Source organism: Alnus glutinosa, chromosome 1 (assembly GCF_958979055.1).
Source record: "Alnus glutinosa chromosome 1, dhAlnGlut1.1, whole genome shotgun sequence".
NCBI lineage: Eukaryota > Viridiplantae > Streptophyta > Magnoliopsida > Fagales > Betulaceae > Alnus > Alnus glutinosa.
Window position 1 is genome coordinate 9,908,579 of NC_084886.1, and position 20,994 is coordinate 9,929,572.

The 20,994-nt window shown below is 36.5% G+C and overlaps 1 protein-coding gene across 1 annotated transcript; it reads left to right on the forward strand.

Moving 5' to 3' along the window:
* The first annotated feature begins 18,297 nt into the window (after nucleotides 1–18,297).
* LOC133858500 (phloretin 4'-O-glucosyltransferase-like) lies at nucleotides 18,298–19,999 on the forward strand. Its single transcript, XM_062293974.1, has one exon. The coding sequence runs from the start codon at nucleotides 18,324–18,326 to the stop codon at nucleotides 19,722–19,724; it is 1,401 nt and encodes a 466-aa protein (XP_062149958.1). The 5' UTR covers nucleotides 18,298–18,323; the 3' UTR covers nucleotides 19,725–19,999.
* Nucleotides 20,000–20,994: the final 995 nt, after the last annotated feature.

The window sequence follows — 20,994 nt, forward strand, 5'->3', positions numbered from 1 at the left end:
AAAAGAAAGAGAAAGAATATAGAGGAATTTGGACTGTGAATCAAGACCTTGTTGGATTGATCTTTCTTGCCTTTTGTGTTTTTCGTAGCCAAAAATTTCAAGTTTGGTTGTGTTTCATCACATGTATAGAACTGCTTATATGAAATTTCTACGTTTTCTTGGGACATTTTGCAGTATGTGTTCTTGTTTTCAGATTGATTTTGTCCTCAATGGACTTTTTTTATGCTGACATACTGCACATTTTGTTCTCCTCCACTGTCTTCGTTTTTTGTTGCTGGAAAATGGAAATGATATTTGATAATTATACATGGAACATTTTTCATTCGGTTCTGGCTTTGCAACAAAATTGGTTGTTAAAAAGGCACCAAATGGTATAAAAAGGCAAATAACGTATTAACGTGCACCAACTTGGTTGTTAAACCTCGTGACCTACAATTTTATTCCCACAACCATAAAATTGACCTCTACATTTCTTAGATATGACTCAGTTGCATATATTGACATTAAAGAGAATCGTGAGCTGGTCAAAAATATAATATATGATCATAAAAATCATGATCTGGTCAAAATTATAATATAAGATCATAAAAAATACAGCCTCATAAGTCAATAAACATCCCATTACAACTTGATGAGTTCCAAGCAATCAACCAAATCACCTAACTTACAACTTAAATCAAAAGAGTTCCAAGCATCCATATAACGTAACTCTTATATATAAAGAACACCAGTTGATTTTTGTACATGGTACAACACCTAACACCTATTACAAATTTACAAGCACCAACAAAAATTACGTCAACTACAAGCTCAGAAACATCAACAAAATTCCCCCAAAAAGATACAACACCAATATTGCCTGATTTTTCATATCCACTGCATTCTATTTTGGCATCTGATTTAAACAAATGATAGGCATCTTTCAACTTGCCATGCGTCAATCATTGTGTTCCAAGAGAAGTCCATATAGCAAGTATTTTCCCAAAAAAATCCCATGCAACATTAAGCTAATCTTTAGATTGTGCATTCCCACCAATCATTGAATTCCAAGAAATCATATTCCTCTCCTCCACTAGCAGCAGCAAAACTACCTAATCGGGTCTCGATTTGGCATTCTATCAAACATTAGCCTAGCGAATTCAACAAACCGAAATCTACAAAAGGTTAGAATTCAACCAACCGAATTACAAGCCCTGCAAGCAGAAAACATGAAAAACATAAGACTTTATGGTAGAGCATTACAGGCCCTGCATGTCGCTAAAACAATTAAATATATATATATATATATATATATATATATATATATATATATATATATATATATATATATATATATATATATATATATTGGCAAACAAATCCACAGAAGGTTAGAATATATATATAATTAGCCTTGCAATTTCCACTTTGCAGAGACGCATTGTCCCTCACAGCAAACTTTTGGAGTCAATTTTTTGCCAGCCCTAACAAAATACAATTTAAATGATATGATGTTGGCAATGGAATAAAAAGAGAATCCCATGAGAAATTAAGATATGGGAGCACTCAACAGTAAAATCAACCACATGGTTTGGGGCAAAATTATCAGCAAACAAACATGCAGTACTTTTTTTGATAAGTAACAAACATGCAGTACCAACAGAGACAAGCAAACTTAGAACAACTCACAAATCTTTGAAGAACAACCCTGAGAAACCACAATTTTAAATCTTCTAGTTTCGTTCAATTTTCTCGGTAACCAAACAAAGTGTAAGGGAGAAAAGCAAGCCCAGAACAACCCACAAATCAGACAAACAACCCATGAAGCCCAAGTCTGCATTACCAAGTTAAAAATCATGTTATAAATGATAAACTTGATGATTACTTGGCCTCAATCAGATTTCAAACGACCATCATAATTAACTGAAGGATAGGATAGACATTGGAATAACATCAGGGCAATGTATGATCTGATTACAATACATGCAACTCAAATATAAAAGAACAGGAGAAACCCAATTCACATTTGAGAAGGAAAGCCCAATTTACCGGAATTAAACAAATAATTTGAAATCAGCCTAAACCAATCAAACCCAGTGGCACAAAAAGAAAACCTATCATTTACACAACTCCCCGCGTTAACCTTCAGATCATCATAAGCGCTACAAGACGAAGAAAAATAACCCAAATGAGAACCCAAAAAATTTCCCAAATTTAAACCAAACCCAGTTCAAATCCAACCAAACCAAACAACCCCAATAGCTCAAATCATAAAACCCACAAAGTACTACCCCACAAAACAAAAGTTAAAACCTATTGACCCAGATGACATTAGCACCTTCCTAGAGAGAGAGAGAGAGAGAGAGAGGCGCATACGTCTAGAGAGCAACCGATGGTGGCCGCTTCATGTCCCCCACCCCCACCGCTCCAGGAGAGTCCAGATCGGGAACTGGGGGCTCCGAAGCCGAGAGAAAATCGCGATCCCAGGAGGTTGAGGAAATCGCCGGGCAAAGGTACAGTTATCAGACGACTTCTTTCGACTTTTTCCGGCAAAAGTATCATCCCCAAATTTTCTGCCTAAAACCCTACCTCCATGGTCAAGCGACTTTGTCTGGAGAAGGGAGAAGGGAGAATGGAGAATGGGTCAGGAGAAAGCGAGGAGAAAGGCGAATGGGTAAGAAAAAAAAGAAAAGAATCAGGAGAAGAATGAGAGAGAGACGCAGACTGAGGTTTGGCCGTTGGGGGGAAGGAGAAGATATTTTTTCTGAGGTTTGACGCGGATCGATGAGGTGGCTCCTTAATAGCCGTTATTTTAAATGAACGGCGTAGATGGGAGAAATTGTGGCTGGGCAATTTTTTGAGATTGCCGGGGATCTCAATCCGTTGTAAACCATCTTCTTTGGTGCCAGCAAGATTTTATGACAGTCGTAATTAATATCTACGCTGGTGCAATATAATTCTCTGGCTAAAAAAGAAAAAGAAAATATTTACTTCCCAACTTGTCTGGACAAAAAGACAAATAAATGAATGATGCCCTGCCTTCCACAGATGTTAGTGTTCTTTGATTGTTCAAGGATAAGATCATCTTCAATTAGGTTAGAATCTGAGACAATTTGAATTCATGATTGTGAGATATCATTTATAAGATTTATCTGACAAAATAAAAATTAAGTCGTTTAACTACTTATCTGGTCAGGTAGATCTTAAAAATAATCTCTCATAATTACCTGTCCAAATTGTCTTAAACTCAAATAACTAATTTAAAAAAATTTCATAAGAAAAAGCTCCATGCACAACTTTGTTGTGCACAACTACTCACATTAGTGGAATCCATATGAATGGAACCTACTTACATGGGTTTCACCAATGGGAAATGATATTTACACTGGGCCCCACCCCAATGTATTTTGTGTGAGTGTAGTTGTTGTGAGGGTGATATGTAAGTATCATTTCCCTTCACCGATTGAGTGGTTGTGCACAAACAACCTTGTTGTGCAGGAATCGGTTCCTAATTATTACACGACACTCCATTTTCTTGGCTTGAAGATGTAATTATACATGCAATTAAATGAAAATTTAGTAAATTAGTGCGACTTTTGTTTCTCATGTCGTCAGATTTTTATTCACATGACATGCATGCTTGTTTTTGCTTGCTGCGTGCTGCGTGCTGCCTACTCAAAAAACAGCCTCATGCGGGTCAATTCCCTTTATCTTAAAAGGGGATGCTTTTACTCAAAAAAAGGAAAAGAAAAAAAAAGGGATGCTTAATTTAAATAAATAAAAATAATGCTTGAGCAAATAATTTACCTAACTGATCGAGATGCTGAAAAGACCATCCTGACCTTGTCGAATTGAAAAATATATATATTCTGCACAAGAAATGTAGTGAAAGCAAACTTCTTACTTTTGGTGTTAAAATTAGCTTCAAAATGCGCTAAAAGGGAACGATGGGGTTTCCCATGCTTCGTTAGGTTCAATCTACAAGGTAGCTCGGGAGGCGTGGCCCTAGGGTAAAAATGTAAGCGGATATTAATTACCTGCATTTATTATTCGCACCTAATTACCATTATTCGTATATGCCGATGAGATCAGCAAAAATTTTTATCCACATATGCGGATGTAGATAGCGATTTAAGGGTATGCGGATGCGGTTAATAACAGCAAACACGTTCCCTTTTTATATAATATTTATTTAATTAAATTCACTAAAACGACGTCGTTTTGAATCTCGAAGTTTAGGACCTTTATGTTATGTTATTTTTTTTCACTTTCATCCCAAAGCCATACTTCATTACATTTATTTATTCTTTAGGTAATCCAAATCCTCCATTACTCTATGAGCTAATGTCCATTTTATGGCTGATAATCGTGAATTTTATAACAAGTGAAATCTTAATTTATTTAAACTTACATATAGTAATAACCGTATTATTTAATTTTGCTTATAGATTTAGATAGTAATAATAAACGCTCATTACTTCATATACGGATAGCGGATGTTAACCGCATCTAACAACTGTAATAACCACACAAGAGTGGATAATAATTATATAACGCGAATGCAGATACCTAAAAATAATAATCATATTATATAAATACAAATATTAGTAATAACTAGATTCACATTAACATGTTCACTCTTAAACGTGGTCCCCAAGCCATCCTCAATTTTTTTTTTGAACAAATAGCATGTGCTATTTAGGATCTGAATGCCCTAAGGCTACATCATGAGAAATGAGGGACATGTCCCCCCACATATTCTTAAGTCAGAAGGATCTGACTTAAAAAAACAATTACATATGTAGAATCTCAAATTTCACTAAAATTACAATTAGCCCCTAAACAAAGAAAATTCTAGTATAACTTGAGCCACACATAAGCAACTGTACCTAGAAACAAGAGAATACACAAACACAACTAGCAGAAAATACAATCCAAAAACGTCAAAGGGGGAGCACTGCCTTCGCCGGAGACCGGCGCGTGTACAACACGCGCCTCCCCCGAAACCGCCAGCTGACAGATCAGCCACCCAGAGCCCCGACCGCCGCCTTTGCTCGGCGAAAAAACGCCGAAACAAGACACCACGCGCCGGTAGAAGAGAAAACTTCACTAGCGCGTGACAATCACGCGCCGGCCACCAGTGATCTCGACAGCCGGAAACAGCAGCGGCGAAATAAGAAAGCGCCGGTGAACCCATCTGGGCGACGCGCGTCTCAAGAAAGTCAATGGATAGCCGTAGATCTAACGTCAAAATTTGAAGACAATTAATGCACAATACGCTCCACCGGGGAGACAAAACAACGATAAAAACACCCCGTCAGACACCTCGAGAAGGACCTCCTGCATAGAGAACAAGCCATCCTCAATTTGTGGAGGAGAAAAAACAGCGGTTCAACACTATCGGACTTGTGGTTGTGCAGAGAAAGACAGAGACAAATCAGGCTTGATTGGCTTCTTTTTAGGCTTTTAGGGATAGGCATGAGTACGTCATGAGAGATTGACAGTTTATAGTTTATTAGTTTTATACTTTTATGGGACTCTTTGTACGTCATTCATCACGCAAAACGTCTCTTGGATTTTCATGTTCATGCATGTCACTCTTTCTTCTCTCCGGCTCGGATATCATTAATAAATAATAACTAAAAGAAGATGCTCCGAGAAGCTTCTTTCAATCATGTGCTTGGCAGGACTAGAAGTGTGTTTGGCAAACACCCTCTTCTCCTTTCTATTTTTTTTTTTTTTCACTTTTCTAAAAAAAAAAAAAAAGTCAAATCCAAAACATTTTAACTTTTTTTTTTTTTTTTTCACTTTTTATATCACATCAATTATTTTTTATTATTATTCAAATAAAAAACCCTACTACAAAACAAAACAAAAAAAAATTACTTTTCTATAAAACAATTTTAAGCTATTTTATATTTTATATCACATCAGTCACTTTTTACTACTATTCAGACAAAAATTTCACAACACAACTATTTACTAAACACACCCTAGGACTGGTGGCTCTTTTTTTTTTTTTTTTTTTTTTTAAGAAAAGATAAACTTTCATTAAAAACAAACAACATTACAACATCATGCACCACGAAGGTGAACATAATCAGACACCCTAAAGGTGTACATACATCTTTAATCAATGCTGACAATTGCTACTAAAAAAACCCAGCCAACAGAATGATGTATCTACGTTGACATACACCTTTACTTGAACAGGGAGTCGATCACACATTCTGGGCGACTGCCAAAGACTAAGTTTATATGCGTACAAAGCAAACTGTCTAAGGAAACATAAACAACACAGGAAAAGCTCAACAGAGAAGCTATCTGCCGGAGCAGCAGCCGCCAGAGACAAACCCATCAACCCTCAAACGCCAAAAGCTTCCGAGCACCACCAGAACCACCAACCACGACGAAAACCCGGGTTGTAGCCATCACGCGCAGCCCCAATCCGAAATCCACACAAGCGCGTGAAGACTACGCGCCAACCGCCGAGAGACTGCACAACCGTGGGGAGCGGCTGGAGCACCAGAAATTGAAGGCGATCAAGGCTGAATGGCGCGTGTCCAACAGAAGATGACGGAAACTCGTAGATCTAGCCTCCAAAATCTAACAGTGAACAAACACGAATCACGATCTCTGCCATCGACGCGCCATGGACAACAAGTTCCCGCCCGGCACCTTCACCAAAGAACTCTCCTACCTTTACAAACTAAAAACAGAAAAACTAAACACCCACCGGATCCACATCGAGGAAACTAAACATCCACAACCCATACGGTTGGGAGACTCAAAACTTCAACAAAAAACCAACTAACCAAAAAAACCAGGGAGGAGGGAGGCGTGGAAGCCTCCCTCCCCCAAAAACAAAGCAAAACTGACGGTTCTTTCTCTCACTAGAAAACGAGAGCTTCTCTCACTAGAAACGACTCCTGGTGGCTCTTAATTGCTCAAACTTATCTTTTGCATTAATAATTATGGTGCGGATAGGTTCAAAATTTTAGTTTATTGCATTTAATGTGTATATGGTATTAGTGATTTTAGGCTAATTGAATGTCGACAGTCTAATCAAATAAACCGTCTCTGCTGATTAAAGTGAAAACATTTCCATTGAGATTCTTCCAACCCCATGGTCAATTTTCACACCTTTTCAAATAACTAATAATAAAAAAAAATATATAAAAAAAAGGAGAAAAAATAATTAACAAGCATATACCCTATAATTATTTTGACTTTCGACTTTAAAGTATAGGTGTAAATCCGGACAGGTTATAACAGGCCGACAAACCGGCTCTGGGTAACCGGAAAACCAGGTTGGTATGTGGTTATTTATAACAGAGTAACCGGATACCCGGAACCGGAGTCGAATATTAATTTTCAAAACACCCGGTTATAACTGGGTAACCGGCTCCGGGTATATATATATTTTTTATAATATATATTATTTTTGAATGGGCTACTATATATATGTTGGAAATGGGCTTTTTGGGCTAGGCAAAGGACCACACGACATCCAATAACTCAAAAAGTCCAATATCTTACCGCACCCACCAATAGTCCAAATTGTCCAATATCTAGAAGATTAAAGAAATTTCATTTCCACCTTATGGTTCAGTCGTCGAGAGTCGAGACAGAGGGAGAAAAGAGAAACACGAAGCACTAATTTTTGGTTCTCAATCTATCTTCGTCCGTACGATCCGTTGGTCTTCTTCTCCTCCTTCCAGTCCTTCGTGTCTTGCAGAGAACCGGTATCAGAGATTAGAGACTTTTGGTAACTAATCGAGTCCTTTGGTTCGAATGGGACTGACTACTGAGCTGTGGTTCCTATGAGCCAGAGGACGACACTGGTTCGGGCGTCCAATTGGTCCGATCAGAAATTTGGGTTTTTTTTTTTTTTTTTTTGCCTTTCGACTGGCCGGCTTTTAATGCTCCATAATTTCTGCATTTGGGTTCTGGGTTTTTTTTGCAGATCTAGCATTTTTATTTTTTATTTTTCATTTTGTGCTTTCTATAAATCCAAATATATGATTGCATGCGTTGTTAGATTCGAACTGATTTTGTTTTTTCGTTTTGATTTCGTTTGGTTGCTTGGAAAATGCTTGATGAGGAACTGGTCCGCATACCTGGTTTTCCGGGGACCGTACCCGGTTTCAGAGCCGGTTATTAATTTTCAGTAACTGGAGACCCCGGAGCCAATTTCCTATTATTAGCCAATAACCAGAAACTCGCTCCGGATTTACACCCCTACTTAGTTTCAAAGCCGGTTATTGATTTTCAGTAACCGGAGACCCTAGAGCCAATTTCCGATTATTGGCCAATAACCGTGCTCTGGGTTTACACCCCTCCTCAAAACAGAGAAAAAAATAAAGAATAAACATACCATTTAAAGTTAACCAGCAAGTCAAAATGATTTACAACAATAATTCGACCAACCTTGGTGGCATATATACCACAAACTCATACGACTCAAATCAAGAACAAAAAAAGCCCCATTTCAGATATCAAAGATAATTATATCATACATGTACATCAAGACAAGTACTTACATGCAGATATAATCCAACCTGGTTATTGGTAATCATGTTATTTATCTTAAAGCTCAAACTGCTTAAGCTGGCTCAAGAAGAGGACACCAGATTCTTGGGCGTAAATATAATATTCCTTCCTTTCACACTAACACAATCAAACCCAAATCCACACAGAATTCTAGCTCATCATCAACACCAGTCACTTTCACAATGCTGAGCCACCATAACAGTATAGTACCTTAACTTTGATGCCACTCAAGCTCGAGTTCACATATGATATGAATATTATGACAAAGTTCTCAACTTGCAACTTCTCAGAAAACTTTTAAGATTATCGCAACGACCTTCGAAACTCAAACAAACGAGCTTATCAAGAAATCCAACAAAACTATGAACCTCATGAAATAGGATGGAAAACTTAAAGACAAATAGTAGAATAATAGAATAAAGACAAAAGAATTTTATGTAAGAAAGAGAAAGAAAGAGAGAAAGCGGAAGCGTATAATAGACTACATTGTGCTTCTTTATTGCTTAATTGTTTACAATACAGAGGTCCCTATTTATAGGGTGTAAAGTAAATACAAATATGGTAATCAAATTCTCATCAAATATAGTAATTAAATCCCCATAATTTGATTACAACACACCATCAATGTAGAATATTACAATATCAATCAAATATGGAATATATGGAAAGTATATTATACTTTCCATATATTCTAGCCCTTCATATCTTCTAATATCCCCCTTCAAACTCAAGGTGAAAGATTTTGGAATCTTGAGTTTGCAATAAATGCTTATTCTTCTTCTTTTGGAGATGACAACGATCAACGACAGTCAACGACGATGAATGAAGGAAGTCGGCGACGGTGAAGATGCGCCTTAAATATCAATAGGCCAACTATGGGCCAAAGAAAGTGAAAAGAAAAGAAAAGAAAAGAAAAAGATTGGGCCAATTACGGGCCAAAAAGAAAAAGTGAGCCAACTATGGGCTAAATAAGGCATGATATCACTTTTCAAATGCCAAAATAAAATGGACCAACTATGGGCCAAAGAAAGTGAAAAGAAAAGAAAGATGGGGCCAACTTTGGGCCAAAAGAAAGTGAGCCAACTATGGGCTGAAATGGGCATGGGTTTTAGAGAATACCTCAAATGCCAAAAGAAAAGAGAGATGGTGCCAACTATGGACCAAAAGAAAATGAGCCAACTATGGGCAAGAATAATATGGGCAACTTGGCCTCTTTTGATTTTGATTTTTTTTTTTTTTTTTTTCAATTCTATTTTCTTCTTCTTCTTCTTCTTCTTTTTTTTTTTTTTTTTTTTTTTTTTTCACTTCTATTTTCTTCTTCTTCTTTTTTCTCATTTTTTTTTTTCATCTTCCCGAGACTACCCATTGGGCATTCACTGCCAAAACTACATCTTTTTTTTTTTTTTTTTCTTGAACAACAACCAAAGTAACAACAATCATTTTACCAGATAACTGCTACAAGAATTCGCAGGAATAAAAGAAGATACGAGCACAACCTTGAAGGGGACGGTGGGACTGATGGACGGCCGGCAAAGGGACGGTAAGATGGTGACTGCGAGGGTGAGGAGAAGCTCTACTTGCAACGGGCCATGGATGACCGGAGGAAAGGGCGCCAACGTTGGGCCTGCACAACCGAAGGAGAAGGCGCCGAATCTGAGAAGTGGACGACGGCAGAGAGACCGATCCCGACTGTGAAGTGCGAAACTCGGCTGGGTTTGTCGGAGATCAGCAGTAACAAAGTAAGATCTGACGCATGCTGTGTATGAGAGAAGCAATATCTGATGCTTGCTGTGTATGAAAGATTAAGAACAAGACAAGGGTTTTGGATTGTAGGAGACACAGGTGGCGTGGGTTGGAGTAAAGCTTATCTCCAACTCACGCGCACAATTTGTTTGAAGAAGAAGAAAAAAAAAAGAAAACACAAACCAAAGGAAAATGAAGAAAAACAAAAAAGAAGCAAAAACAGGTTCTGCTTTGGAGTGAGATTTTTTTTTTTTTTTGAATAAAAAAAAAAAAAGGAATAACAATACAAAAAGAAAAGACATCTAAGGGGAAAGGAGATTTTTTTTTTTTTTTTGGTCAATAATACACAAAATTTATGGTGAGGAGATCTGCAAAATAATGACTATCAAGAGAAAAATGAAATATAAGAAAACAAAAAAAATAAAATAAAATTTCACAAGACCATTAGATGAAACACTGGCGTTAGCCTATAGCTCTGATACCATGAAAGAAAATATAGTTGCTCTGATACCATGAAAGAAAATACGATAGGATGGAAAACTTAAAGACAAATAGTAGAATAATAGAATAAAGACAAAAGAATTTTATGTAAGAAAGAGAAAGAAAGAGAGAGAGGAAGAGAGAAAGCGGAAGCGTATAATAGACTACATTGTGCTTCTTTATTGCTTAATTGTTTACAATACAGAGGTCCCTATTTATAGGGTGTAAAGTAAATACAAATATGGTAATCAAATTCTCATCAAATATAGTAATTAAATCCCCATAATTTGGTTACAACACACCATCAATGTAGAATATTACAATATCAATCAAATATGGAATATATGGAAAGTATATTATACTTTCCATATATTCTAGCCCTTCATATCTTCTAATACCTCAACTGAACATGTACAACCATCAAGAACTAATGTCTCTAAATTTATAATATAATCCTTGAAGCATTAGGGATTTTTCCTAGGTATAATTTACAATCAGTGAAAATCATGTTTTGGAAATTCTATCAAGAAAAAGAGGAAATAAATTAGTTTGAAGGAAGTTTACAATGGAATTTAAACCAAGAAATATTAAAACCTTCAATATTTCAAGTTCAGCAAATGCTTCTCCAACACCTACTGCTGATGGATCTACGTTTTACAACGGTAGAGCATTTGAGAAGTGCAATTGAAATTTCCTCGCCTCTTTTAAGCTGTGTTGATTCCATTTCAATGAAAGGTCAACAATTTTACCGTTGTTCTACCACGCACGTAGATCCATTTTTTATATCACCAAGTTCATCAATTTTTATTATTTTTTTATTTTTTTTGTGTAGGTGAATTGAAACTAAATAGACCTGGGGATAAAAGCATTTTTGTTTTTGTCTTTGTAGTTTGAATTTTGACAAATAGCTCTCTGAATTTTTAAAAAGTGATTAATTAATCACTCTTGCAGTAAACAAAAAATGACAAATTAGTCAATACTGTTAGAAAAATTGACAAATGTCACCCAAATTGCGGAAAAAGTTGACTTAAATATTATTGCGAAAAATAGAAGAAAAAAAAAATTGAGTGTTTTGCGACGACCATTGCTTTGCCGTCGCCAAAACCTGCTTTTCTAAACCCCTCATTGCTCTATGCTCACAACGAACAAGAATCAAGTGCAATAAGCTACTTCTATTGTATGAAATACGCGCGGGCGCGAAGTTAATATATAGAGAAATTTTTCGTTTTATTTTCTGCATATTTTTTGTTTATTTGTTTATTTATTTTCTTTTATAAAACATGTATAAATTCATCATTGAATCTATGAGACCACTGGTGAATTTTACAGATTCAATAATAAATTTACAAAAAAAAAAAAAAGCAAGAAAATGACATCCTTATATACCTTGTTAATCGGGTTTGTAATAACCGTACCAGCGGTTATCGGCTGGTACCCGATTATCCGGACCGGTACGGTGCCCCTCACAAAGACCAACTCAAGCAAAGTGCAAAGTGCAAACTGAGAGTCTGAGACGATACCCCTCACACTCACAAAGACTAACTCGAGAAAGAAAAATCTGAGAAGAAATGAAGAATTGAAGAAATTAAATTATAAAAGAAAGTGAAGAATGCAGTGACGACAATGCAAAGTGCAAAGTGCAAACAGATAAAGAGAGAGCCTCATAGCCCACCAAACCTCAAATGGCATTGACAATTGACGGCTGAGGGCCGGGTTAAGGCACATATGCAGAATGCGTGAGGGAGACGGATTCGGCGGAAAGGAAAAGAATGAGGATCAACGTAAAACTTACAGGCTAAGGCTAATTTAGTAATTTTTTATTTTTTAAATTTTAATATATATTTTCATTATATATATATACCCGGTTATTGGTTATAACCAGGTATATATAAATGCTAAAACAGGTAACCGCTCCTATAGAGCTGGTTACCGGTTATTTCCAACCGGTCGGTACTAAACCAATTTCTCGGTTACCGGTTGGTACTCGGTTACTGTAATTTAATATGAAGATTTCTAATAGTTAATTTAGTATGAAGATTTATAAGTGATGTATTTATATTATTTTTCTATTTTGGATTAGGATCTTCTAGAATTTGGACAGGTGATTGTGATAGACCATTTATAAAATTTACCTAACCGGATAAATAGTTGAACAACCTCTATGTGTGCTGCTTGCACATGTTAGAAAAAAATAAACGAAAGCAGAAAAACGAAATGCTCCTAAGGCGTGTTACAACGTCACTTTCTGATAAGTCTTGAATTATTCGATTCAAGACCTCTTAATTTGCATTTGTTAGACCTAGTTTGTGTTGTATATATAACGTTTTGTTGTAGTTTTGTGTTATGTCTTATTTTCAGGTCTTATTTGAAATCTAATTCAAAACACTTGAATTTGACCTGAAAATACATCAAGGGTAATTTGGTCATTTCCAGAGTTCGAGGTTGATCCTGAAAAGTTGAAAAATTGTCCAAAGCATTTCGATCGATCGATTATTTGTACAGCCAATAATTCGATCGATCGACTTTCAGTCGACCCAATTTCGATCGATCCAGATGCGATCGATCGATTCTCAGAGCATATTAAATTCAATTGATCAAACTTCGATCGATCGAAATATATTCGATCAATCGACTTCGCATCTTCCAAAAGGTCCAGATATTTTCAAATCTTTATGCGATCCAAATCAAAAGTTGAGTTCTATGGACAGAAATGGACGGCAACCAGCACTGAATACTTGGCTAGAATTAACTATTGTAGTCTTTTTGTAAATCCAATTTCCTTTATATATGGAATTCGAATTTAGGTTTAGTTTATGCATCTTTTGGGGGTTTCGAATTTTCTCAGGTGTATCACTTTAATATCTTGTGTTTTAGTTTATTCTGATGCACGTTCTTTGGGCCAAAATTCAGAGAACAATTTCTTCTTCTTTTTCCTCTTTGTTCTTCATGTTCTAACTTAGGTTTATTTTCTTTTCTTTTTTTTGTAATCCGAATTTCAGAATTTTAATATAGTTGTTTTTGATTCATTTTCTTCTTGTTTCTTTACTGTTTTCCATAGATTTCATGCTTAGATTAGATTCAATTATGCATAGCTAAATTAGTTCTTAGGGTTTGATCAAAATCGTCTCCAAAAATCATAAAGTGTTCTTGATATTCTTGAGTTTTTCTTGATATGTTTGATGATTGTGTAAGGCTAGAGGATTTCAAAACTCATGCTAAAAAATTTTGTCTTCAATATTCCAATCCATTTATTCATGAAAAATAGTTATACTTGTCTATGAATTTTCTTGATTTCTTGAATAAAACCAACGTTTTTTAAAGAGAACGATGTCTTTTGCAATAGTTCTATTTGACATGATATGTGTTTACTTATTAGAGTTACCTTGTAGGGTATACTAGGGAGCTCCGATCGTTTCACACCTTTGGTAGTATAAATCGTCTTTCAATTATAGTGTAACTTTTACGTGATGTGATCGGTGTGAAACTAGATACCTTATCATTGTGGCCTAATTATGGTTTTTCATGTATTGTGTATACTTATTAAGATGTTTTATAGAGTAGTAAGTTAAGGAACATTAATCACCCCACACATTTTGTAGTGTAAACGTTTTTCAATTATAGATTAATTTTTACGTGGGGTTGTTTAATGTGAAACTAAGTGCTTTATTATTACGTCTTAACTAAAGTATTTTTATGTCGAGGTCGTCGTAATAATTGACGCCTATTACGCGTTCATATCATGCATATTAGGAAAATCCATATAGACTTAAGCATTTCATTGGTTTAGGATTAGATTCGATCATTACCCTAAGTTTTCTTTTAAAGTTCGTTTTCATTTTCCGCTTTCCTTTACTTTACTCGTTGTAGCTTCAATTCTACAACATTTACTTTTATTTTTATTTCAAAATTAGATTAAATACGTTCATTTGAATATCCCGTTACGCAAAACAACCATCAATCTCTGTGGTTCGATAACCCTTACTATAGTACAATTGATTCATACTATTGCGAAGTGGTTCAATATATAAATTTAAAATCCACGTATCGTGTCGTTGAGACACGTACCACTTTCCTTGAAAAATTATTTGCCCCCACCAGAAATGTATGCAAAAGGTTACAACAAATATTTCTCCAGGATACAATGGAACGCAGAATTCTCTGTTTGTTTATTTGGGTTTTGCACTAACGAAAATTAAACCCGAACACTTCCAGATTTTTCTATTATAGCAAGAGACAGACAAATACTTTTTTTAAAATTTAAAATACATAAGGTATCAGAAAAAGCACACTAGATAAAAGAAATTTTGTCATCTCTTTTATTAATATTTTATGATAAATCTGACCATCAGATCAAATAGCTGTCCATGATAATTTAATAATAACCATTAGATCGTTATTAATTAATCACAACCATTAGATCAAATGTGATTTGATCTTACAGTTTATTTTAGTGATGGTCCAGTAAATCCAACCACTGGATCTACCTAAAAAGCATCCTATGGTTTAGATTAAACCTCCAGATCGATTGATCATCACCATCCAAAATTGAAAGGTCATGATTAGATTACTTCAAGCTAAGTGCCAAGTGCGCCACTAGCGCTCTACAACCCATTGTCACACACGCGCGAGCGTGCATTCGGTGCTTCGCACCGTACTAGAATATACACGTAAGAGTATACACCCAAACATTACTTTAAATACTTAAAGTGTGTTGAGCGTTATAAATGTCAACTACAGTTTCTCTTTTTTCCATGTGGGACTATCTTTATTTAATGTTCTTTATCACATTTCTTTTAAATCATTGGATTAAGCTTAGGTGCTGTAAATTTTTTTTACAGCACCTATGTTGTAGTAAATCTAAGGGTTTGGATTTGATTTCAAGGGTTTGAAATCAAATCCATATTCTAAATCATTCTCAAGACACAAAATACATATATATACATAATAATTTTAAGGGGTAATTACCTTTTTCCCCCATGAACTACCAAAAAATGCGCAATGCCTCCATGAACTACCAACTCGACCAAAATAGAGCATTCAACTACTAAAGACAACCATTTTCCCCCATTCCGTCAGTCAAAAGGGTTAAAACAAACGGTTAACGGGTCATATGCCGTTTTATATGGGGGCATGTTGGAAGATGATGGTAGTTCATGGGGGGAAAAGAGGAAGATGGTGGTAGTTCATAGGGAGAAAAGAGGAAAAAAATGAGGGTAAAACGGCGTGTGACTGACGGAATGGGGGAAATGGTTATCTTTGGTAGTTGAATGCTCTATTTTGGTCGAGTTGGTAGTTCATGGGGGCAACGCACATTTTTTGGTAGTTCATGGGGGAAAAAGGTAATTACCCCTAATTTTAAAAATACTTTAACAGGACACGGTCCAAGCACATGGTCCACCTGTCCTAGTATTGCACGGCACCCAATCCAACTCGATCCACCCACAGGTCACAAATACCCTCGTTAGATTACAGAAAACAATGGCGATGTAATCCTGCCGGCACCGACAATAATTGGTCGACTACTTTGGGTAATAATGGTTACACAATGAACACTGCTCATCTTTTTCTTTTCTTTTTATTTTTAACGTATGGAATCGCTTGAGACATGATGCACATAGACATAGTGTGCTGAGGTCCGAAAAAGGAGCACCAAACCAATGGGCGAAAAAGGAATAACTTGATTTACATTAAGCATTTTATATTTAAGGAAAAAATATAAAAAATTCAAATGCATTAATATGACCTATCAAACTACTAAAATGTGCTTAAAAAATGTCATTTTTGTCGAAATATTCTTATAATATCATTATTCTCTTAAAAACTAAAATAAGAGGTTATTAGTTTGAAGGGTCACATTAGTACATTTGGTAATTGAGGGGGTTATTTTAAAATCGGCGGTTAGTTCAAGAATTTTTTATTATTTTTTTATATATTTTTTTCCTATTTAATCAATTAATTAGGCAATTCGTTCGATTTTTCTCTCTCTTTTTCTGTGGGTTCATTCACTTGCAATAAATAAATAAATAAAATTTGAAATTTTGTGTCCCAGAGAAAGCAGTGCCATAGATGCAACTCACCGAGCAGATCGATCACATGCATGCATGATCAACCCCAGTCAGCCCTTGACCCTCTCTTGTAAAGCCCCCCTCCAAATCGTCATCTCAAACGTCATATATAAATGGTGCATACGAAATATAACATGATATTTAAAAATTTATAAATTAAACCTAATAATTATATATCGCACAGAACAGTCGTACATTAACCCTTTCGCGCTCCAACACGATCATGGTGCACCGCCACTTCCTTGTTGTTACACATCCTGTGCAAGCTAAGGCCATATAAATCCTGGCCTCCAATTCGCCAAGCGCCTCGTTCGCTTGGGAGCGCATGTCACCTTCGCCACAAGCGTCTCCGCACACCGTCGAATGACCAAAACCCCTACGTCAGACGGGTTGTCATTCGCCACCTTCTCTGACGGCTATGACGATGGGGTTAGACCTAGCTAGTGATGATGCCGCTGACTACCTTTCGGAGCTTAAACGCTGTGGCTCCGTAACTCTCACTCAACTTATCGTGTCCAGCGCAAACGAAGGTCGCCCATTTACGGGCTTAGTCTAGATGTCCAGCGCAAACTGGAGGTTCTGCCTTATCATCATATTGTAAAATAGAAAAGATGCTTTTTTTCAGTAGCTAAAATAGCTCTTGCTGTCATAGATGTTCTTATATTAATAGTATTTAGTTAATACGAGCTGTGCTAGAGGAGAAGTACTAGAGCGTTTACTGTAGTCTTTGCGTTTACTGTGATTTTTCTAGAGTTTTTTAAGCTGAGCCGGCACTAATTTTTTTTTAAACAAATTCTCAGTCCTTCATTTGGCTGCAGTCCTCTTTTCTCTCTCCAGTTTTTGTGATATGAGAGAGAGAGAGAGAGAGGATTTTTACAGCAGCTGTTATTTATTTTTTCTTTTTCTAAACAACGAGCTGCAGGCTGCAGCAAATGAAGGACCAAGAATTTTCTTTTTAAAAAAATTCGTGTCAGCTCAACTTAGAAGGACCCCAAATAAAACTACAGTAGACGCTCTCATGCTAGAGATGCTCTTTGGAATTATTTTACCATGCATATGTGTAAGTCTCATGAGCATATGAAAGTCTGATTCTGGACATGTAAAGCCTGGTGTGCTGCCTTTCATGGTCGCCATCAGGGTTTGGAGGCATTACAAGGCAAACAAAACGACTGAATCTGTTGATCCCCCGCGCCTTGAAAGGTGTATATTCTGTGACTCTGAGAAATTGAAGCATCCAACGTGCTTCAAATTGGGCTTGTTTGCAACACGCAAGCTTCTGTCTCACTAAAAGACCATCCATGTTTGACCCATTCCTCGTCCTCTCCAAAAGACGAGAAATTCCAAATCACAGATTCAAAACCTCCTCCATATCGTCACCACAATCGTCAATATACCTACTCCCACGTTTTATTTCCAAATCGTCACCACAAACGTCATACTCATACTCCAATCTTCTATTTAAGTCCACAAATGGATTCCTAGCACATCACACCAAACACGATCATGGTGCATCCTCACGTCCTCCTTGTAACATTCCCCTCACAAGGCCAAATCAATCCAGCCCTCCAATTCGCCAAGCGTCTCGTTCGCTTGGGCGCGCATGTCACCTTCACCACAAGCGTCTTCGCCCACCGTCGCATGACCAAAACCCTTACTCCTCATGACGACGGATTGTCGTTCGCCACCTACTCCGATGGCTACGACAACGGGACTGAACCCGATATTGATTTTGACGACTACATGTCCGAGCTCAAGCGCCACGGCTCCCAAACTCTCACCGACCTTATCCTTTCCAGCGCAAATGAGGGCCGCAGTTTCACGTGCTTAGTATGCACAACGCTCATCCCCTGGGCTGCGGACGTGGCGAGTGGACTTGACCTCCCATCAGCGCTTCTCTGGATTCAACCTGCCACGGTTTTCGACATATACTACTACTACTTCAAAGGATATGGTGATCTCATCGAGAACAGCAGCCGTGACCCATCACGCTCGATACAATTACCAGGGCTGCCGTTGCTCACTAGTCGTGACCTTCCCTCCTTTTTGGTTGCTTCAAATACATATGCTTTTGCAATCCCTACATTGCAAGAGCAACTTAAAGCACTTGAAAAGCAAGGCAATCCCAGAATACTAGTGAATACCTTTGATTCATTAGAGCCGGAGGCCTTAACAGTGATCAAAGAATATAATTTGATTGCAATTGGACCGCTAATTCCATCTGCTTTTTTGGGTGGAAAAGATCCATCCGATACTTCTTTTGGGGGGGATCTTTTTCAACGCTCCAAGGATCACTATATAGAATGGCTCAACTCTAAGCCCACATCATCCGTTATTTACGTGTCATTCGGGAGCTTAGCGGTATTAGCCAAGCAACAATTGGAGGAAATTGCACGCGGATTGTTGGATTGCGGCCGCCCCTTCTTGTGGGTCATAAGATCTAAGGAAAACGAAGAAGAGAAGGAAGAAGAGAAACTGAGTTGTAGAGAGGAATTGAAAGAAAGGGGGATGATAGTGCCATGGTGCTCTCAGGTGGAGGTTTTGTCACACCCCTCATTGGGATGTTTTGTAACACATTGTGGGTGGAATTCAACTTCTGAGAGTTTGGTTTGTGGAGTGCCTGTGGTGGCGTTCCCCCAGTGGTCGGATCAATGCACAAATGCGAAGCTGATCGAAGACGTGTGGAAGACGGGTGTGAGGGTGACTGCAAATGAGGATGGAATTGTTGAAGGTGATGAGATCAAGAGGTGCTTGGAATTGGTTATTGGAGGTGGAGAGAGGGGGGAAGAAATGAGAAGGAATGCTAAGAAATGGAGGGATTTGGCTAGAGAGGCTTCGAAGGAAGAGGGTTCTTCATATAAGAATCTTAAAGCCTTTGTATATGAGATTGAAGAAGGTCGTTGTTAAACTAAAGAGAGTATGTTTGTGTTATGGGGAATGATATTTATACTTTTTGTGCACAACAATTACACTTATACAAGACATATTGGGGTAGGGCCCACACACTGAACCCCAACACAATGTATCTTGTGTAAGTGTAGCTGTTGTGAGGATGATGTGTAAGTATTATTTTTCGTGTGTTATAGTCCTTTCGGTCCGTACGTGAATGCTAAAATGTTTGTAATGGTGAAAATCGTTGTTAAATTTAAATTTCAGTAATAAATTTTTTATTATTATTATTATTTTTTTTTTTATGAAACAGAGTTTTAGTTGGGTCTCTCTTAAGGTGTTTCAATTGTAGTAGGAATGTTTAAACGATAATAAGAATCTAAGAGACGTCTTCTTTAATAAGATGATCGACTCAGTTTTGGTTTACAAGTCCTAGTTTGATCTGTCGTTCTTTGATTTTCTTTTTCTTTAAAGTTTGGCCGAGAAGTCATTATTGTAACAGTTTGCTGATGAAAACATTTGATTGTTTCTTAATGATTTTGTTCTTTTTACTTTTGTCTTATGTTTTTTTTTTTCTATTTTTGAGTAGTCGTTGTTTTCTTCTTTTATCTTTCTTGTTTGTTCTTTTTTAGATGAATTAATGTGGGTCTATATTTATAGAGATATGTTAACTGCACAATAATTATACAATAATGCTGATGTGTCAACATTTTCAATTTTTTTTAAAAAGTTATTAGACACATCAGTATTGTTATGTAAAAATTATACAAATAACATATCTCATATTTATAACTTAGTATGGAACTCAGTATAAACTGATGCATGTTTCTTGTACTCAATTTCTTGGCAAATTAGCAGTATTTGCATCTTCGAAAATAAAAAGAAATTACATTTACTTCTTTAACTATTACTTAATTTTTAATGCCCTTCTAATATTTTAATTTTTGCAATGTTCATTTTCGCGTCTAAAATGACCAAAATTTAAATTTTAGCTTTTGCCTTTTCAAAACTTTTGTTTTTCTAAATTTTTGTTTTTATATATTTTAAAATTTTTTACCATGTACGTGCAGAGTATTTTTATCATTTTAAGTCTCAAAATTCATTAATAAATCAGGAGGACATTGCATATTTTAGAAAATGGAAGATTATAAGAAGAGTGTGAAAGTAGTTTTTTCTGAAAATAAAAATGGTTCGAAGGGTCGAGCGCGCTGCAATAGGAAAGTGCAACCATCACATCATAATGAAGTTTCTGAAATGCACATTTTTATTTTATCCTATTGATGTGATA

Coding starts and splice junctions, on each gene's coding strand:
- LOC133858500 (XM_062293974.1), top strand. CDS start 18,324: ATGGTGCATCCTCACGTCCTCCTTGTAACATTCCCCTCACAAGGCCAA.